General features: G+C 46.1%; 1 protein-coding gene across 1 annotated transcript in view; it reads left to right on the top strand.

Moving 5' to 3' along the window:
* The first annotated feature begins 4,012 nt into the window (after positions 1-4,012).
* Susd1 (sushi domain containing 1) overlaps positions 4,013-14,027 on the top strand; it is a 155,192-nt gene continuing 145,177 nt past the window's right edge. Inside the window, exon 1 of the mRNA XM_008831144.3 lies at positions 4,013-4,138. Coding sequence (XP_008829366.2) covers positions 4,021-4,138 — 118 coding nt within the window. The 5' untranslated portion in view covers positions 4,013-4,020. The remainder of the gene's footprint in view (positions 4,139-14,027) is intronic.

Below are 14,027 nucleotides of genomic sequence, written 5' to 3'. Positions count from 1 at the left end.
GCCTTTGGGTTGCAACAGCAAGAGGTTTATTTAGGACACAGGTACCTGTGGGCACAGAGTCTCCTCGGAGGACTTGCGCGGCCCCAGGTTGAGTTCAGGGGGTTTTTATAAGGCAGAAGCAGGGTACAGAAGCAGAAGCGGGGTTATTGGTTAATTTCAAACACACATAGTAATTTCACCAGTAATTTCAAAGGTATGCAGAGATATGGGGTAAGGGCCGGGGCTGAGGGGAAGTAGGATTGCTAAATGGGAGGTGGCCTCAGAAGCACAGAAGATTTCCTGTTATCGGGCCCCCAGGGTGGTCAGGAGTTCTGTCTGTAAAACTTGTTTATGGCTTAATCTGTGAAGCTTGACCGGTGCCTGCCTGTCCTGCAGCCTTTTGATAAGGCTGGTTCTGGTTTTTGTTAAGTTTTAACAAGTGGGCTGTGGGCCCCTGAGCACTCATGGCGCCTAGTTTCTTTTTATTTTCTCAACAGAACTCAGAATATTTTAATTATATTTACTGTGAGGGATAGCATAAAGAATACAAGCAATACCCAGGTGAGCTATGTCGGGCCAGGCTTGGGGCTGGGAGTAGAACTTCCATGACCTCTTTAGATATACCTCCCTCCTAGAACCTCCTCTAACTTAGCAATCCACTCATAAATTTATTGAATCTCATTTTCTAAGAGTTTAAAAAATATTTTATTATTTTTATTTTATGTGTATGAGTATATTGCCTGCATGTATGTAAGTATACACATGTCCTGCAATGCCCAAGGAAGTCAGAAGAGGGCACTGGATTCCCTTGGAACTGGAGTTACAGATGGTTGTTAGCCACCATGTGGGTGCTAGGAATTAAACAAAGGTCATCTGCAAGAGCAGCTAGTGCTCTTAACCACTGAGCCATCTTTCCAGTCCTGACATTAAGTCTTCTTGATTGTCAGTACCTTGATTACTTTCTGTGAGTGTGTAGTGGTATGTATACATGGTGCATGGAATTGGGTGGGTGTAAGTGCTGGTACACCTATGCAGAGGCCAGGTGCTTGCAGAGAGGGGCTCTCAGTGAACGGAGGCTCACTGTTTTGGCTGGTTGGCCAGCCAGGTCCTAGCATCTGCATGCTTCTGCCTACAAATGCTGGGGTTACAGACACGTGTAGCTGAGTTTTTTAGTGTGTGCTGGAGATTCTAATGCACATTGGCATTAAACTTGTTATATAGCTTGAACTAGAGATCCTCCTGTCTCTACCTCTGGAGTGCTCGGCATCAAACCCAGGGCTCCATGCATGCTAGGCAAGCACTCTGCCAACTGAGTGACACCCCTGCCCCTGGTTACTTCAGATCTTTATAATTAGTGGATTGGGGTGAACTCAAAACACAAAAGATGTTAGAAGCGATAAAGTGGTTGGAAAGTTCCAGAGAGTGACAGGGGCAGGGAGAAGAGACAAAGGAAATGAAGAGGGCCTTGAAGAGCAGAAGACAAGAACCTGTGGGATTCAGTCCTTAAAAGTGTCCAGGGAGCTGCCAAGTGTTTAATGGCTTTTGGGCCCCAGAGCTGTGACAGCCACTGCAGGAGATATGGGTTTAAACCTCAGGGCTGGTGCTAACTGGCTCTGCTTTCTGCTGCCTCTTACTGCTGCTGGAAATGGAGGATTAAACAGCTGCAAAATGCTGGTTGGTGGCTGCTGGTGGTTAAAGCCCAAAGCAATCAGCCTCCAACCTGAATGCCTAGTCATGTCTCTGGCTTCTAAAGCATGAAGCAATAGGCCCCTTGTTATCAGAGTTTGGAGCTAGGTGCCTCTGGGTCCCTAAGTCCAGCCTATAGGCCTTGGGTGGTCAAGTGCCTGGGGAGAGGTGAGTACCAACACTAGAAAGAGCCTCTCCTCTCCTATTCATTTTTCTATGCAGGTGGAAGGACCCCAGCCAGCTCTGATTGGTAACACTGTCACCAGGGTCAATTAGTTAACAAAAATAGCCTCGTCCATGACAGGTACACTTTAGAATTGGACAATCCCCTGAAAATGGGCTAGCCAGTACCTAACTCAACAACCCACTAAAATGATACCCAGTAATTTCTTTTGCTATTTCCAAGTATTGGACAGTTTTATCCTGACATCACAGAAATTCTAAAACATGTATACCTACACAATATTTATTTTGCACAAGGGCATGGGGGTGGAGGTATAGACTTTAAAAATCTTTTCCTTCCTTCCTTCCTTCCTTCCTTCCTTCCTTCCTTCCTTCCTTCCTTCCTTCCTTCCTTCCTTCCTTCCTTCCTTCCTTCCTTCCTTCCTTCCTTCCTTCCTTCCTTCCTTCCTTCCTTCCTTCCTTCCTTCCTTCCTTCCTTCCTTCCTTCCTTCCTTCCTTCCTTCCTTCCTTCCTTCCTTCCTTCCTTCCTTCCTTCCTTCCTTCCTTCCTTCCTTCCTTCCTTCCTTCCTTCCTTCCTTCCTTCCTTCCTTCCTTCCTTCCTTCCTTCCTTCCTTCCTTCCTTCCTTCCTTCCTTCCTTCCTTCCTTCCTTCCTTCCTTCCTTTCCTCCCTCCCTCCCTCTCTCTCTCTCTCTTTCTTTCTTGTCCTGGAACTCACTATGGAGACCAGGTTGGTCTTGAACTCACAGATATCCGCCTGCCTTTGCTTCCCGAGTACTGGTACTAAAGGCCTGCACCAACCACCCACTGCACTGTTTAAAAATATCTTCAATGATGGATTTGTTGAAGCAAGGTCAGAGCTGGGTTCACCAAAAATTTGCCTAAATATCAGAGACTTCAGTACCCACACTACCCACCTACTATTTCCCAAAGCAAGCTCTTCTCTTTGTTGAACAAAAATAATCTGCAAGAAGCTTATTACAAAAGTCTAGGAAGTTTATTTTTAACGGCTTCTTCCTAACGCTGCACAAGTTCAGCCCTTATATGGGTGTGTTTGCTTGTGGTTAGATTTAGGGAAGTTCACAGTAAAGAAAGCAAGTGAAGATACGGGGTGTAGTAGAGGGTGCCCCTGAGCCTGGACAGCCCCACAGACACAAGCTCAAATGAGCCTTCACACCGGATCCTACTTCTTCCTTTGTGGTTGTTAACGCTATGGTTCCCACCACTGTTCACCCAGCTGCACAAACCAGAAATCGAAGTGACACTTGTAATTTCTCTTCTCTAACATTACACTAGTCTTAAGTTCCGGTGATCTCCACCTCTGGACAACCATTTTCCACTTCTCTCCACACTACAGAACACGTATTTCCCCCTCCCCCACTAGTCATCCATTTCCAGGATTCCTCCTCCCCTGCTGATCCTAATCTCACAGAGCAGACAGCCTTCCTCAATAAAGATAAAGGGCCTCCAGACTAGTCTCCTTCCCTTGGTTTAGAGAAGATTCATTTAACTCTATTGTAAAAGGTATTTCTCACCCAGCTGGCCCCAACCCACCGCGGTCCCTCGCCTCCTTTCTAGAGCATGGTCCCTTCGACCATGCCTTCTCCCTGTTTGAGTTTCCCCCAGTCACATCCTTTAAGCGGTCTACTTCCTCACGTCCCAAGCTAAGTGTCCTCCAAGCAATCCTCCCTCCATCACTGCACGCTCTTGTTTTGTCACCTGGGTGGGCTAGCCCACAACTTCCCGCCCTCTCTCCTCGCAGCAGAGCCGCAGCCACCTCTTCCCAGCTCTCTGTTCCTTCCAGGAAGAGTCCTTTTCCACCTGGCCGTCTCCTCTCCCCTTTGACCTTCCTAGGGGTGCGTCCCGAAGCCCCCACGAGTCACACCGCACCGCGACATTTCCTCCCTAGCACAGGTCTTTTCTTTCCGCGGTGGCTTTAGCCAAAGTCTGTCCCTGTTCCGAAAGTAGCGGCTTCCGAAAGTAGTTCCGAAAGTATCGCAGCAGGTGCATCGGGCGCTCAAAGGCCAAACGCGTTCCAAGGGCGTCGCGGACCCCGCGCCCTCTGTGCCCGGCGCCGGAAGCCGCTGCGCCGCCCCCTCCCCGCGCAGCCCGCCGCCTTATCTCGGCGCCTCCGGGGCCTCCGGGGAGTCTTGGGCGAAGGGAGGGAGCGGCGGCATGGGCCGGGGGCTCCGCTGTGTGCACCGCCGGCCTGGGGGCCCGCTGCGGCTCCTGCTGAGGCTCGGGCTCCTTCTAGGCCTGGCGGGCCGTGCGCGCGGAGCGCCGAGTGGCGTCGGTGAGTGCCCGAGACTGCCCGAGGGCCCCGGCTGGGCCCCCAGGGCGCGGGGCCCGGAGCCAGATGGGGCCCGCGGCGCCGCGGAGGGAGCGCGGAGGCGGAGCCCGGGATGCACGACTGGCTTCCCGCCCCGGGACAGGGAGAACGCGGGTCCTACCGAGCTCACAGCCCGGGTCCCAGCGCGTGGTGAGGTGGGGTTGGGCGCTGGCGGGGGAGCTGCGCCCCGCCGGGGAGCTGGAGGGCGTTCCGCTCCTTGACCCATGTCTGGCCCTGCTGTGGCTTTTGCAGGACGAATTCTTGACCTGAAGTAATTTTCTTCCATTTTTTTTTTTTTTTTTAACCTTCTCGAAAAACTGGATGTTAAGTGTGGTGAGAAGGAAGTGTGAGGAAGTTTATATAGAGTTGGTTTGTTCATTCATTGAACAGAAGGCCCTTTAGTAGCTTCCCTGTGTATGATGCGGACCAGCGATGCTGGCCCTCCAGAAGTGCGCAATCCGAAGGAGGCAGACAAGTAAATAGTTGGAAAATGCAACTCTGAGCACGGTTGAACTTACCTGACACAGAGGACTCAGATAAGAAAGGGAGGTGATGGTACACTCATAATTATTGACGTAAGAGCTCTGAGAAGTTGTCCGGTGGCCGGGTAGCCGGAGCAGAATGACATAAGCGCTCAGAGAAGGTGTAAGTGGTCAGAAGAGGAAACAACTATGTCAAGCTGGGGAGGCCTTATGCCTGAAGTGTTAAGATGAACTGTCAAGAAAGGATGATACTTGGACCTAGGAAGATGAGGGAAAGGCCACTTATTCCATAGTGGAGGGTACAGACCAGGCTCCACAAATGTGTGTAAAATGTATGAATTGGGAGACTGAGACAGGAGGATTGCCATGAGTTTGAGGTCAGCCTGAACTACATAGTGACATCCAGGTCAGCCTGATCTACAGGGTGAGAGCCTACACACACACACACACACACACACACACACACACACACACACCCCAACCAGACAGGACAACATGAACAAAACAACATACAGAAGGTGGAAGGAAGAAGGAATTGGAGATGGGACAACAGACCGAATTTCACCAGAGGTGGTTTTATCTGGGTTGGCAGACCAAGGCTTTTGATTTAGCGGTTCCTGGTTGGTGGGAATCCATTTGGAAGTCATTGCAGGTCTCTGAGCTAGGAGTGATATGAAAAGTCTGAATAAGAACATCCTGTCTCCCACTGCCATTTTCCTTACTAAAACCCAGCATTGGGCTAACATAGGTTCATGCCTATGTTCCTAGAATTTGGAAGACAACTGAGGCAGGAGGATTGCCATGAGTTTGAGACCAGTGCTACAGAGTGAGACCTTGGCTGAAACAGACAGACAAACAAGCAAAACAACAACAACCACCCAAACAACAACAAAGAACACATGAATGGAAGAGGAGGGCAAGTGAGGGGATAAGACTGGACTCTGTGGTCCAGATTGCTTTCTGTCCAAATACTCTTTGCCTCTTTTACCATCAGTGGTGGGTGCTTCTTTTGATGACTCACTCTGCTGGAATGGACATGTTTGCAACATTCAGTACTGCAGTAAGCATTCTTCCTTCCATGACTTGATCTCCCATGAGCTTTGTGTGAAGACTCAAACCTAGGAGTGCCAGGTGTGATTAGGCTAATTGAATTATTGAATTATTAGGCTAAGGTGGCTGAACAGAGCTAGTAGCCACTCCAAAGCACCTAAAATTTCTTCATCTTTTTCCTCCTTTGGGAATTAAACTCAGGCTAAGCTTGTACTTTACCACTGAGTCAGGCCCTCAGCCCATTTGCAACCTCTTGAAGGTGTGAGGTGATTTGGGGGAATGGAGTCAGAGCTGCCTTCTTGGTGGATTGTACTGTCCTTAGGACAGTCTTTCATCTACAATCTTAGAGAATCCTGTTCTACAAGACTCCTTTCCTAAAAGCAGAAAATATAAGGGAAAAAAATGATCCTCCTGCCTCAGACTCAAAAGTGCTAGGATTACAACAGTTGTGCGCTGTCATGGTCATGCCCTCCTCAAGGACAAGTTCTTGGGGCAAACCAAGTTTAGATGGTAGATACAGGTAGAGAGTAGCAGTAATGAATGGGCAGGAAGCCTAGGCTAGGACGGCTTTGAGGAAACTAGAGGTGGAGAGGTCACAGAATATGACTGAGAAAAAGCTTTTGGATTTGATGACTCTTGCTAATATAAAGTACTCATTCAAGAAGTTAGAAGGGTCCAGGTGTGGTGGCGCATGCCTTTTTTTTTTTTTTTGTGGTTTTTTTTTTTTTGGTCTATTTTTGAGACAGGGTCTCCCTGTAGCCCCAGCTGGCCTGGAACTCACTATGTAGACCAGGCTGGCCTTGAACTCACTGAGAGGATCTGCCTGCCTCTGCCTCCCGAGTGCTGGGATTAAAGGCATGTGCCGCTGGGCAAATTCCATAGTGAATCCAGGCTAGCTGGGGCTACAGGGAGACCCTGTCTCAAAAAGACCAAAAAAAAAGTTAGAATGGAAGGGGGGTACTCTTCAATTGGGCTGGCCAGGTACTGGGAGAAGAGTCAGTCCTACCTAGTCACATTTTAGACCAATAGTCATTATTCAGTAGGGAGAGAGTATATACAAGAATGAACCAGATATTTAAGAGCCCCTGTAAAGTTTGGTTGCAAGTGGGAGAACTTGGTCTTAGACCGGGAAGGAGAAGAATGGAGAACTGCTGTTTCCTTCTCCCACAACTGTTTACTTAATGTGTACCATTCATATTTCAAAACCAGGCTGGTTGCTCTTGCTTCTAGGAAGTCTGTCCAGCGTGAGTGTTGTCCACTTCCCTTTTCAGCACCAACAGTGGCATGCCCATGCCTCTGTTGCACACTTGTACTGTGTTGAATGTGACTGTGTATTAGACTGAGGGGTTATGGCTTGAGTTAGGAATGTGGTATGGGAATAAACAGAGACCACCCAAGTGGCAACAAGGAACCGAAGGCTGTTAATGAGAGCTGGCTGTAGCAAGGGAGTCAGCCACCATCACCTTGAGTTTGGGGGAGAGCCCAAAGCTAGCAAGGAAAAGCCTGTATAAGGGAAGGCTTCAGGAATGCCCAGCTATTTTCAGACATGCTGTGATTGGTTAGGGAGCTTATTTGCCTTTTTCTGATTGTTCTTAAGTTGCAAGTGGGGTTAAAACTGAGGGAAGCTGACTGTTATTCCTCACTATTCTGGGCAGATTACTATACTCTTGAGTTCTGGGACTGATGGCTACAAATTATGGGTCAGGGTATTGGTCTGTTTATCTTTTTATTTTTATTTTTTGGTCTTTTTGAGAGAGGGCCTTCCTGTAGCCCCAGCTGGCCTAAAACTCACTATGTAGACCAGGCTGACCTTGCGTCTGCCTGCCTCTGCCTCCCGAGTGCTGGGACTAAAAGTGTGGGCCACCATGCCTGGCTCTATCTTTTTTAGACAAGATCTTCCAGTGTAGTCAAGGTTGGCTTCAACTCATTCTTCTGCCCCAGTCTCTAGAGTGCTAAGACTACAGGCATGGGCTACCATGACTAGTATCACAGTTGCATTTTAAACCCGTCTGGCTATTACCTACTTGTATATTCCTTCACTAGCACCCTGTGCTGACTTATATTTAGTTGGTAGAAGATGTTTGGGGGAGGGGAGCTTAAGTCTGAATTTGAGGGAAGTAGGGAAGGTAACCCAAGGAGCAGAGGGTGCTGGTGAGTGAGTGGGTGGGGTGTCTGGCCCCAGGGCAATTCAGAGGTTGGGAATGGGTGAGGAAGGGTAGAACTAGTCTGTCCTGTTTCCTAAACCTTTCTCTGGCTTTGCTGTGAGTCTGGGAGTGGCTGTGAGACTTGTTGGCTCAGGCCTGGCTGGGGTTCAGGAAGGCCAGGGGGAGGACTGAACCTGAGGATCACGGTGGAGCAGTGATGGAGAGAGCTGGGAAGGTACTGTGTGAAGTGTACCCAGCTTCACTAGTCATGTGGTTTCATAGGTGTGGTCTGCATTCTGCCTTCATGAATGACAGCATATTCACTGCTTAGAGTGCACATGAGGAAATGGAGAGACTGGATGGCTTTAGAGTGATTGAAAGTCTCCACTGAGGTCTGCCTCCAGGAACTTTGCCCGTGGACACATCCTTGTTCTTCCAGTCAAATCCAAAATGAGTTCTTTGGTGTGTACAGCTCTTTGCAGCTATCTGTTGGAAGGAACTCGGGATATTAATAGCTTAGACTTACAAAACAGTGCACAGTGCCTAGGGTGTAGCCCAGTGCAGTACAGTGCTTGTCTAGTATCTGTGAGACCCTGTGTTCCTTCCCTGATACCACTGAAAATTTAAAAAATGCATCACATGCTGGACAATGTGTCCGGTGTGGGTGAAGTCCGTGACTCCTGGACATGAACCTTAGGATGGACCCCAATGCAGTTTTTTTGTTTGTTTGTTTGTTTTGTTTTTGAGACAGGATCTTCCTGTAGTTCCAGCTGCTCTGAAACTTACTATGTAGACCAGGCTGGCCTCAAACTCACAGGGATCTACCTGCCTCTGTTGCCACCACATCTGGCCCAATGCAGTTTAATATAATATTCTAGACTTGATAATGTTTTCTCTTCCTGAGTTTTGGGCCCTGTTGTTTTTTTCTTTTTTCTCTGGTTATTTGTTGTCATTCCACATGTCTCCCCAACTTGGGGGAACAGTCTCAGGGAGGTTGTGCAGTGGGTTTTCAGGTTTGTCTGGCCCTAGTGGGAATGATTAGAGATTAGGTGAGGACAGATGTTAAGTTCAAGTGCTCTATCAATGCTTTTATTTTTAGTTTTAATTTTTTAATATTTTATTTATTTATTTATTTATTTATTTATATTTATTTATTTTGGTCTTTTTGAGACAGGGTCTCCCTGTAGCCCCAGCTGTCCTGGAACTCACTATGTAGACCAGGCTGGTCTTGAACTCACAGAGATCCGCCTGCCTCTGCCTCCCGAGTGCTGGGATTAAAGGCATGCGCCACCACGCCCAGCCTTATTATTTTTATTTTATGTGTATGAGTGCACTGTCTGCATATGTGTAAATGCACTTGTGTTGTCCATTGCCCAGAGAGGTCAGAAGAGGGAGTTGGATCCCCTGGAACTGGAGCTTTAGATGGCTGTTAGCTGCCATGTCGGTTCTGGGAACTGAACCTCAGTCTTCTGCAAGAGCAGTCAGTGCTCCTAACCCCTGAGCCATCTCTCCAACTCCCTATCAACTCCCTATCAGTGCTTTTTTTTTTTTTTTTTTGAGGCAGGGTCTCCCTGTAGCCCAAGTTGGCCTGAACTCACTGTGTAGATCAGGCTGGCCTTGTACTTACAGAGATCCACCTGCCTCTGCCTCCTGAGTGCTAGTAGGACTAAAGGCATGTGCCACCATGCCCAGTTTCCTATCAGTGCTTTTAAAAGGCCTTTCTTAAAAGGAGCCAGGGGCTCCTCCCAAGCCCATGTGACCCCTGAGGAACAGATCCTCAAAGGACCTTAAGAGTAAAAATAAATTGGTTTATCTGGGCCAACTGCATGGCCTTAAACACCCAAAAGGAAAGTACAACCAAAGATTAAAGGGGCCAATATAATTTCTTAAGAGTCCATATGCATAGCTAAAGGCTACATAACAATCAACAATGCCAGATAGGAGATACCTTCTTTTAAGTTGTTGGCCAGGGTGGCCCAAGGGACTCCCAGTAGTAACCCAGCATAGGTCTGGGAAAATGAACAGCAGACCCCAATCTTATCTAAAGGAATATTGACAACTGATTGCTGTTAGATGAGGAACAGCTGACCCTCCTAGAACAAAGACCTCTAGATAGGCTGACTAGATTCACCAGATGGACAAGTAGTTGGGAATGGCTGGGGGTGCCAACAACACAGCAGACAGTAGCAGGGATTTCAGAGTATAAGGGCTCTAGTGGGGGGAGGGAGGCTATGGGAGGGTGCAATCTGGGAAGTGGGTGTACAGTTGAATAAGATGGTTTGGGATGTTCTGTGTGATATTCACACACACATACGCACAAAAAAAAAATCAACAAATTTTTTAAAATGTATTATATTTGAGAGGGAAGCATGGAAATTTACATCATGTTAATTAGTAGAGGTGATAAACATTACCACTGAAATCTACCCAATGACTTCATAGACATACACAGGCGCCAAGGATCCAAGTGCAACGGATTATGACTAGTAACATTCAGATACATACAGATTAGAGATGCATGCCCCAACATGTCAGTGTTAGTAGTAAAAATGAGTCTTTCTGCAAGGAACAATATATTTGAAAATGAAATGGAGATCTTTTTTAAAGGTTAAAAACTCATTCAAGCTGGATGTGGTAGCACTGGTTTGGGAGGTTCTGTGTGTGATGCGCACACACACACACACACACAAAATCAACAAATTTAAAATGTATTATATTTGAGGAGGAGCATGGAAATTTATGTCATGCTAATTAGTAGAGCAACCAGTGTACTTAACTGCTGAGCCATCTCTCCTGCCCCATAACTCAAGTTCTTGTAACCACTGTGATAAATATGAGGCATTGTACCTCACATGACTTTCTAGTAATAGTGAGATATATGGAAATAGACATAGTCACATAAATTATCTCTCATGTTTGTATAGTGCTTTAAAATTCATTGATTTCTATTTCTCATTTCTCTTCCTCTTCCTCCTCCTTTTCCTTTCTCTTCTTTTTTGTTTTTTTGAGACATTGTCTCATGTAGCCCAGTTTGGTTTTGAATTCTAAGAAGCTGAGGATGACCTTGAACTCCTTATCCTGTCACCTCTATCTCCTGAATGCTGTGATTACAAGCATGAGCCACCACATCTGGTTTTATGTGGCACTGTGAATCAAACCCAGGGCCTCATACATGCTAGGCAAGCATTTTACCAATTGAGCTACATATCCAGCCATCTCATTTAATCTTGACAACACTATCTCCAACTCATGGATTAGAAAACTGGAGAACTGACAGTTTAACTTGCTTAACGTCACATAACCATGAAATAAGAGAAAAGACACCAACCTAGATGAGATATCAAAACTTCTCATTCTTTGATTATTGGATGTGGTTGGCTTGGTCACTGTAGTGTGGAGAACAGAAGTGAACCTGGGACGGGCAGTCCTGGCCAGAGAATACAGCAATAGTAAGGAAGAGTGTTAGGCTTTCTTCTTCCTTCTGGATTTTGTAGTCTCTAACTCTCTTATTTCTCTGCAGCAATTCTAGTTGTCCCCTAGGGAACTGTCACTTCTGCAGTCTTTCAGTTGCTATGTTGAGGTCACCTCTCTGCTTTCAGATACCAAGTCTGCTAGTGACGGAGCTGAAAGACATCCTTGACTTGGATTCAGAGTTCTCCACTGCAGACCATAGCAAAGGTGCAGTGATTTTTCAGTTGACCTGGAGAATTCCCTTCCCCTGGGTTATTTTCTCTGTCACATTGGTCCCATAGCTATGGCATGTGTCAGTGTAGAGTTGGTGAGACACTCTTTCAGTAATGCCTTTTCTTCTGCTAGGGTTGCAGCATGAGTATTTGAGCTTGACATGGTGTGGCTCAACATGGTGTGGCTCATCATGGTGTGGCTCACCTGGGAGATTATGCAACTTCTCAGGCCACATCCTCCCTAACTGGATCAGAATCTCTGTGGATTTTGTGGGGGGGGGTTGTTTTTAATTTTTAATAACTACATGATTACAAGAAGCATTTCATTACAGCTTTAACATATTCAGTAACATACTCCAGAGCAAGAGTACATCTCTTTCACAAGTGGCTGTAAGTTTCTTAGTTCACAGTTGAATTAATACAGTTATGCAGTATTGAACTCAGTATAAGCCCTGTAAGACATAAAATTGAATGAGTTTTTTTTTTCTTTTTGAGACAAGGTCTCCCTGTAGCCCCAGCTTCCTGGAACTCACTATGTAGACCAGGCTGGCCTTGAGCTCACAGAGATCTACCTGCCTCTGCCTCCCAAGTGCAGGGATTAAAGGCGTGTGCTACCACATCCAGCTTGAATGAGTTTTTAACCTTTAAAAAAGATCTCCATTTCATTTTCAAATATATTGTTCCTTGCAGAAAGACTCATTTTTACTACTAACACTGACATGTTGGGGCATGCATCTCTAATCTGTATGTATCTGAATGTTACTAGTCACTATATTTGTCTGATTATTACTAGTCATACTTGGTTGCACTCAGATCCTTGGCACCTGTGTATGGCTATAAAGTCGTCGGGTAGATTTTAATGTTTATCACCTCTACTAATTAACATGAAGTACATTTTTATGCTTCCTCCTCAAATATAACTCATTTCTTTAATTTGTTAATTTTTTTGTATATATCACACAGAACATTCCAAATCATCTTATTCATCTGTACACCCACTTCCTAGATGGGACCCTCCCATAGCCTCCCCCCTCCCACACACAAGAGCCCATATGCTCTGTCATCCCTGCTACTGTCCGATGTGTTGTCGGCACCCCAGCTGTTCCCCAGTACTTGTCCATCTGGTGAATCTAGTCAGCCTATCTAGAGGTCTTTGTTCTAGGAAGGTCAGCTGTTCCTCATCTAGCAGCAATCAGTTGTCAATATTCCTTTAGATAAGATTGGGGTCTGCTGTTCATTTTCCCAGTTCTATGCTGGGTTACTGTCTGGGAGTCCCTTGGGCTACCCTGGCCAACAACTTAAAAGAAGTATCTCCTATCTGGCATTGTTGCTTGTTATGTAGCCTTTAGCTATGCATATGGACTCTTAAGAAATTATATTGGCCCTTTAATCTTTGGTTATCTTTTCCTTTTGGGTGTTTAAGGCCACAGGGTTGGCCAGGATAAACCAATTTATTTTTACTCTTAAGGTCCTTTGAGGATCTGTTCCTCAGGGGTCACATGGGCTTGGGAGGAGCCTCTGGCTCCTTTCTTTTACCAGTTCTGCCTATGTGAAGATAAGTCAAAGGTCCTGCTTGACTATGGTTGGCTTTGCTTAGAAACACCAAGGAAATGATTCCTCTGTGTTGACCCTCTTCTTATCTGGTGGGGTCTCCTCAGCACCCTTGATCAAGAGAACAGGTGACCTACCACAATTACAGGACATTTTGAGAGATGCTCATAGTCCCCTGGAACTAGTCGACTTAGGAGGGCAAGGAGCAAAAATTGTCCTTTATGTCCCTCTGACCAAATTAGTATAGGCCTCAAAGTATGTCTGTTAAACATCCAAGAAGGTTAGCTCCACCAGTCTTACACTTTTAATTACTGTGTGTCATGTAGATAAATCTTGGGCAAAGACCAGTTATTCTCAGATAAAGCTTACCTAGGCATATATTTCTTGATCTGCTATGTATAATTTGTTAGTAGGTTGTAGGAGTAATATGGTTCCTTCTGCTTTTCAAAATTAGCTAGGCATTATTTATCTCTAGCATTGTCTCAGCCCTCCATGATGGTTTTCCCACTGAAGATGCCCCCATTTCTCCCCCTTTGACCCTTCTCCAGTGGTCCTACCTCTCTTGAACTCCTTCTTTCCCTTTATCCTTTAGGTTCCTTGTATACCCTTCCCTCCCTCCTCCCTTAAACTAACCCAATTTTTATCAATCTCTCCCTTATTAAGGCCTGTTTCCTACTGTTCTTCTCATTCAGGTTCTTTCTTTTTCTTTACCTCCCTGTTTCCTTTCTGTTTTCCTTGTTCCTGTAGTTAGGTCTGTATACATACTTATCAGGGTTTGGTTATAGGATCCACATATGAGGGAGAACATATGTTGATTTTTTTTTCCTGAATCTGTGTTACTTCACTTATTATAACAGCTTCTAGTTCCATCCATTTACCTGCAAATTTCATGATTTCATCTTTCTTTACTGCTGAGTAAAACTTCATCGTATATACGACCCAC

The sequence above is a fragment of the Nannospalax galili genome, unplaced genomic scaffold (genome assembly GCF_000622305.1).
Source record: "Nannospalax galili isolate Female #2095 unplaced genomic scaffold, S.galili_v1.0 scaffold1255, whole genome shotgun sequence".
Lineage (NCBI taxonomy): Eukaryota > Metazoa > Chordata > Mammalia > Rodentia > Spalacidae > Nannospalax > Nannospalax galili.
Note: the sequence above shows the minus strand (reverse complement) of the source record. Positions and strands in the feature narration are given on the sequence as shown.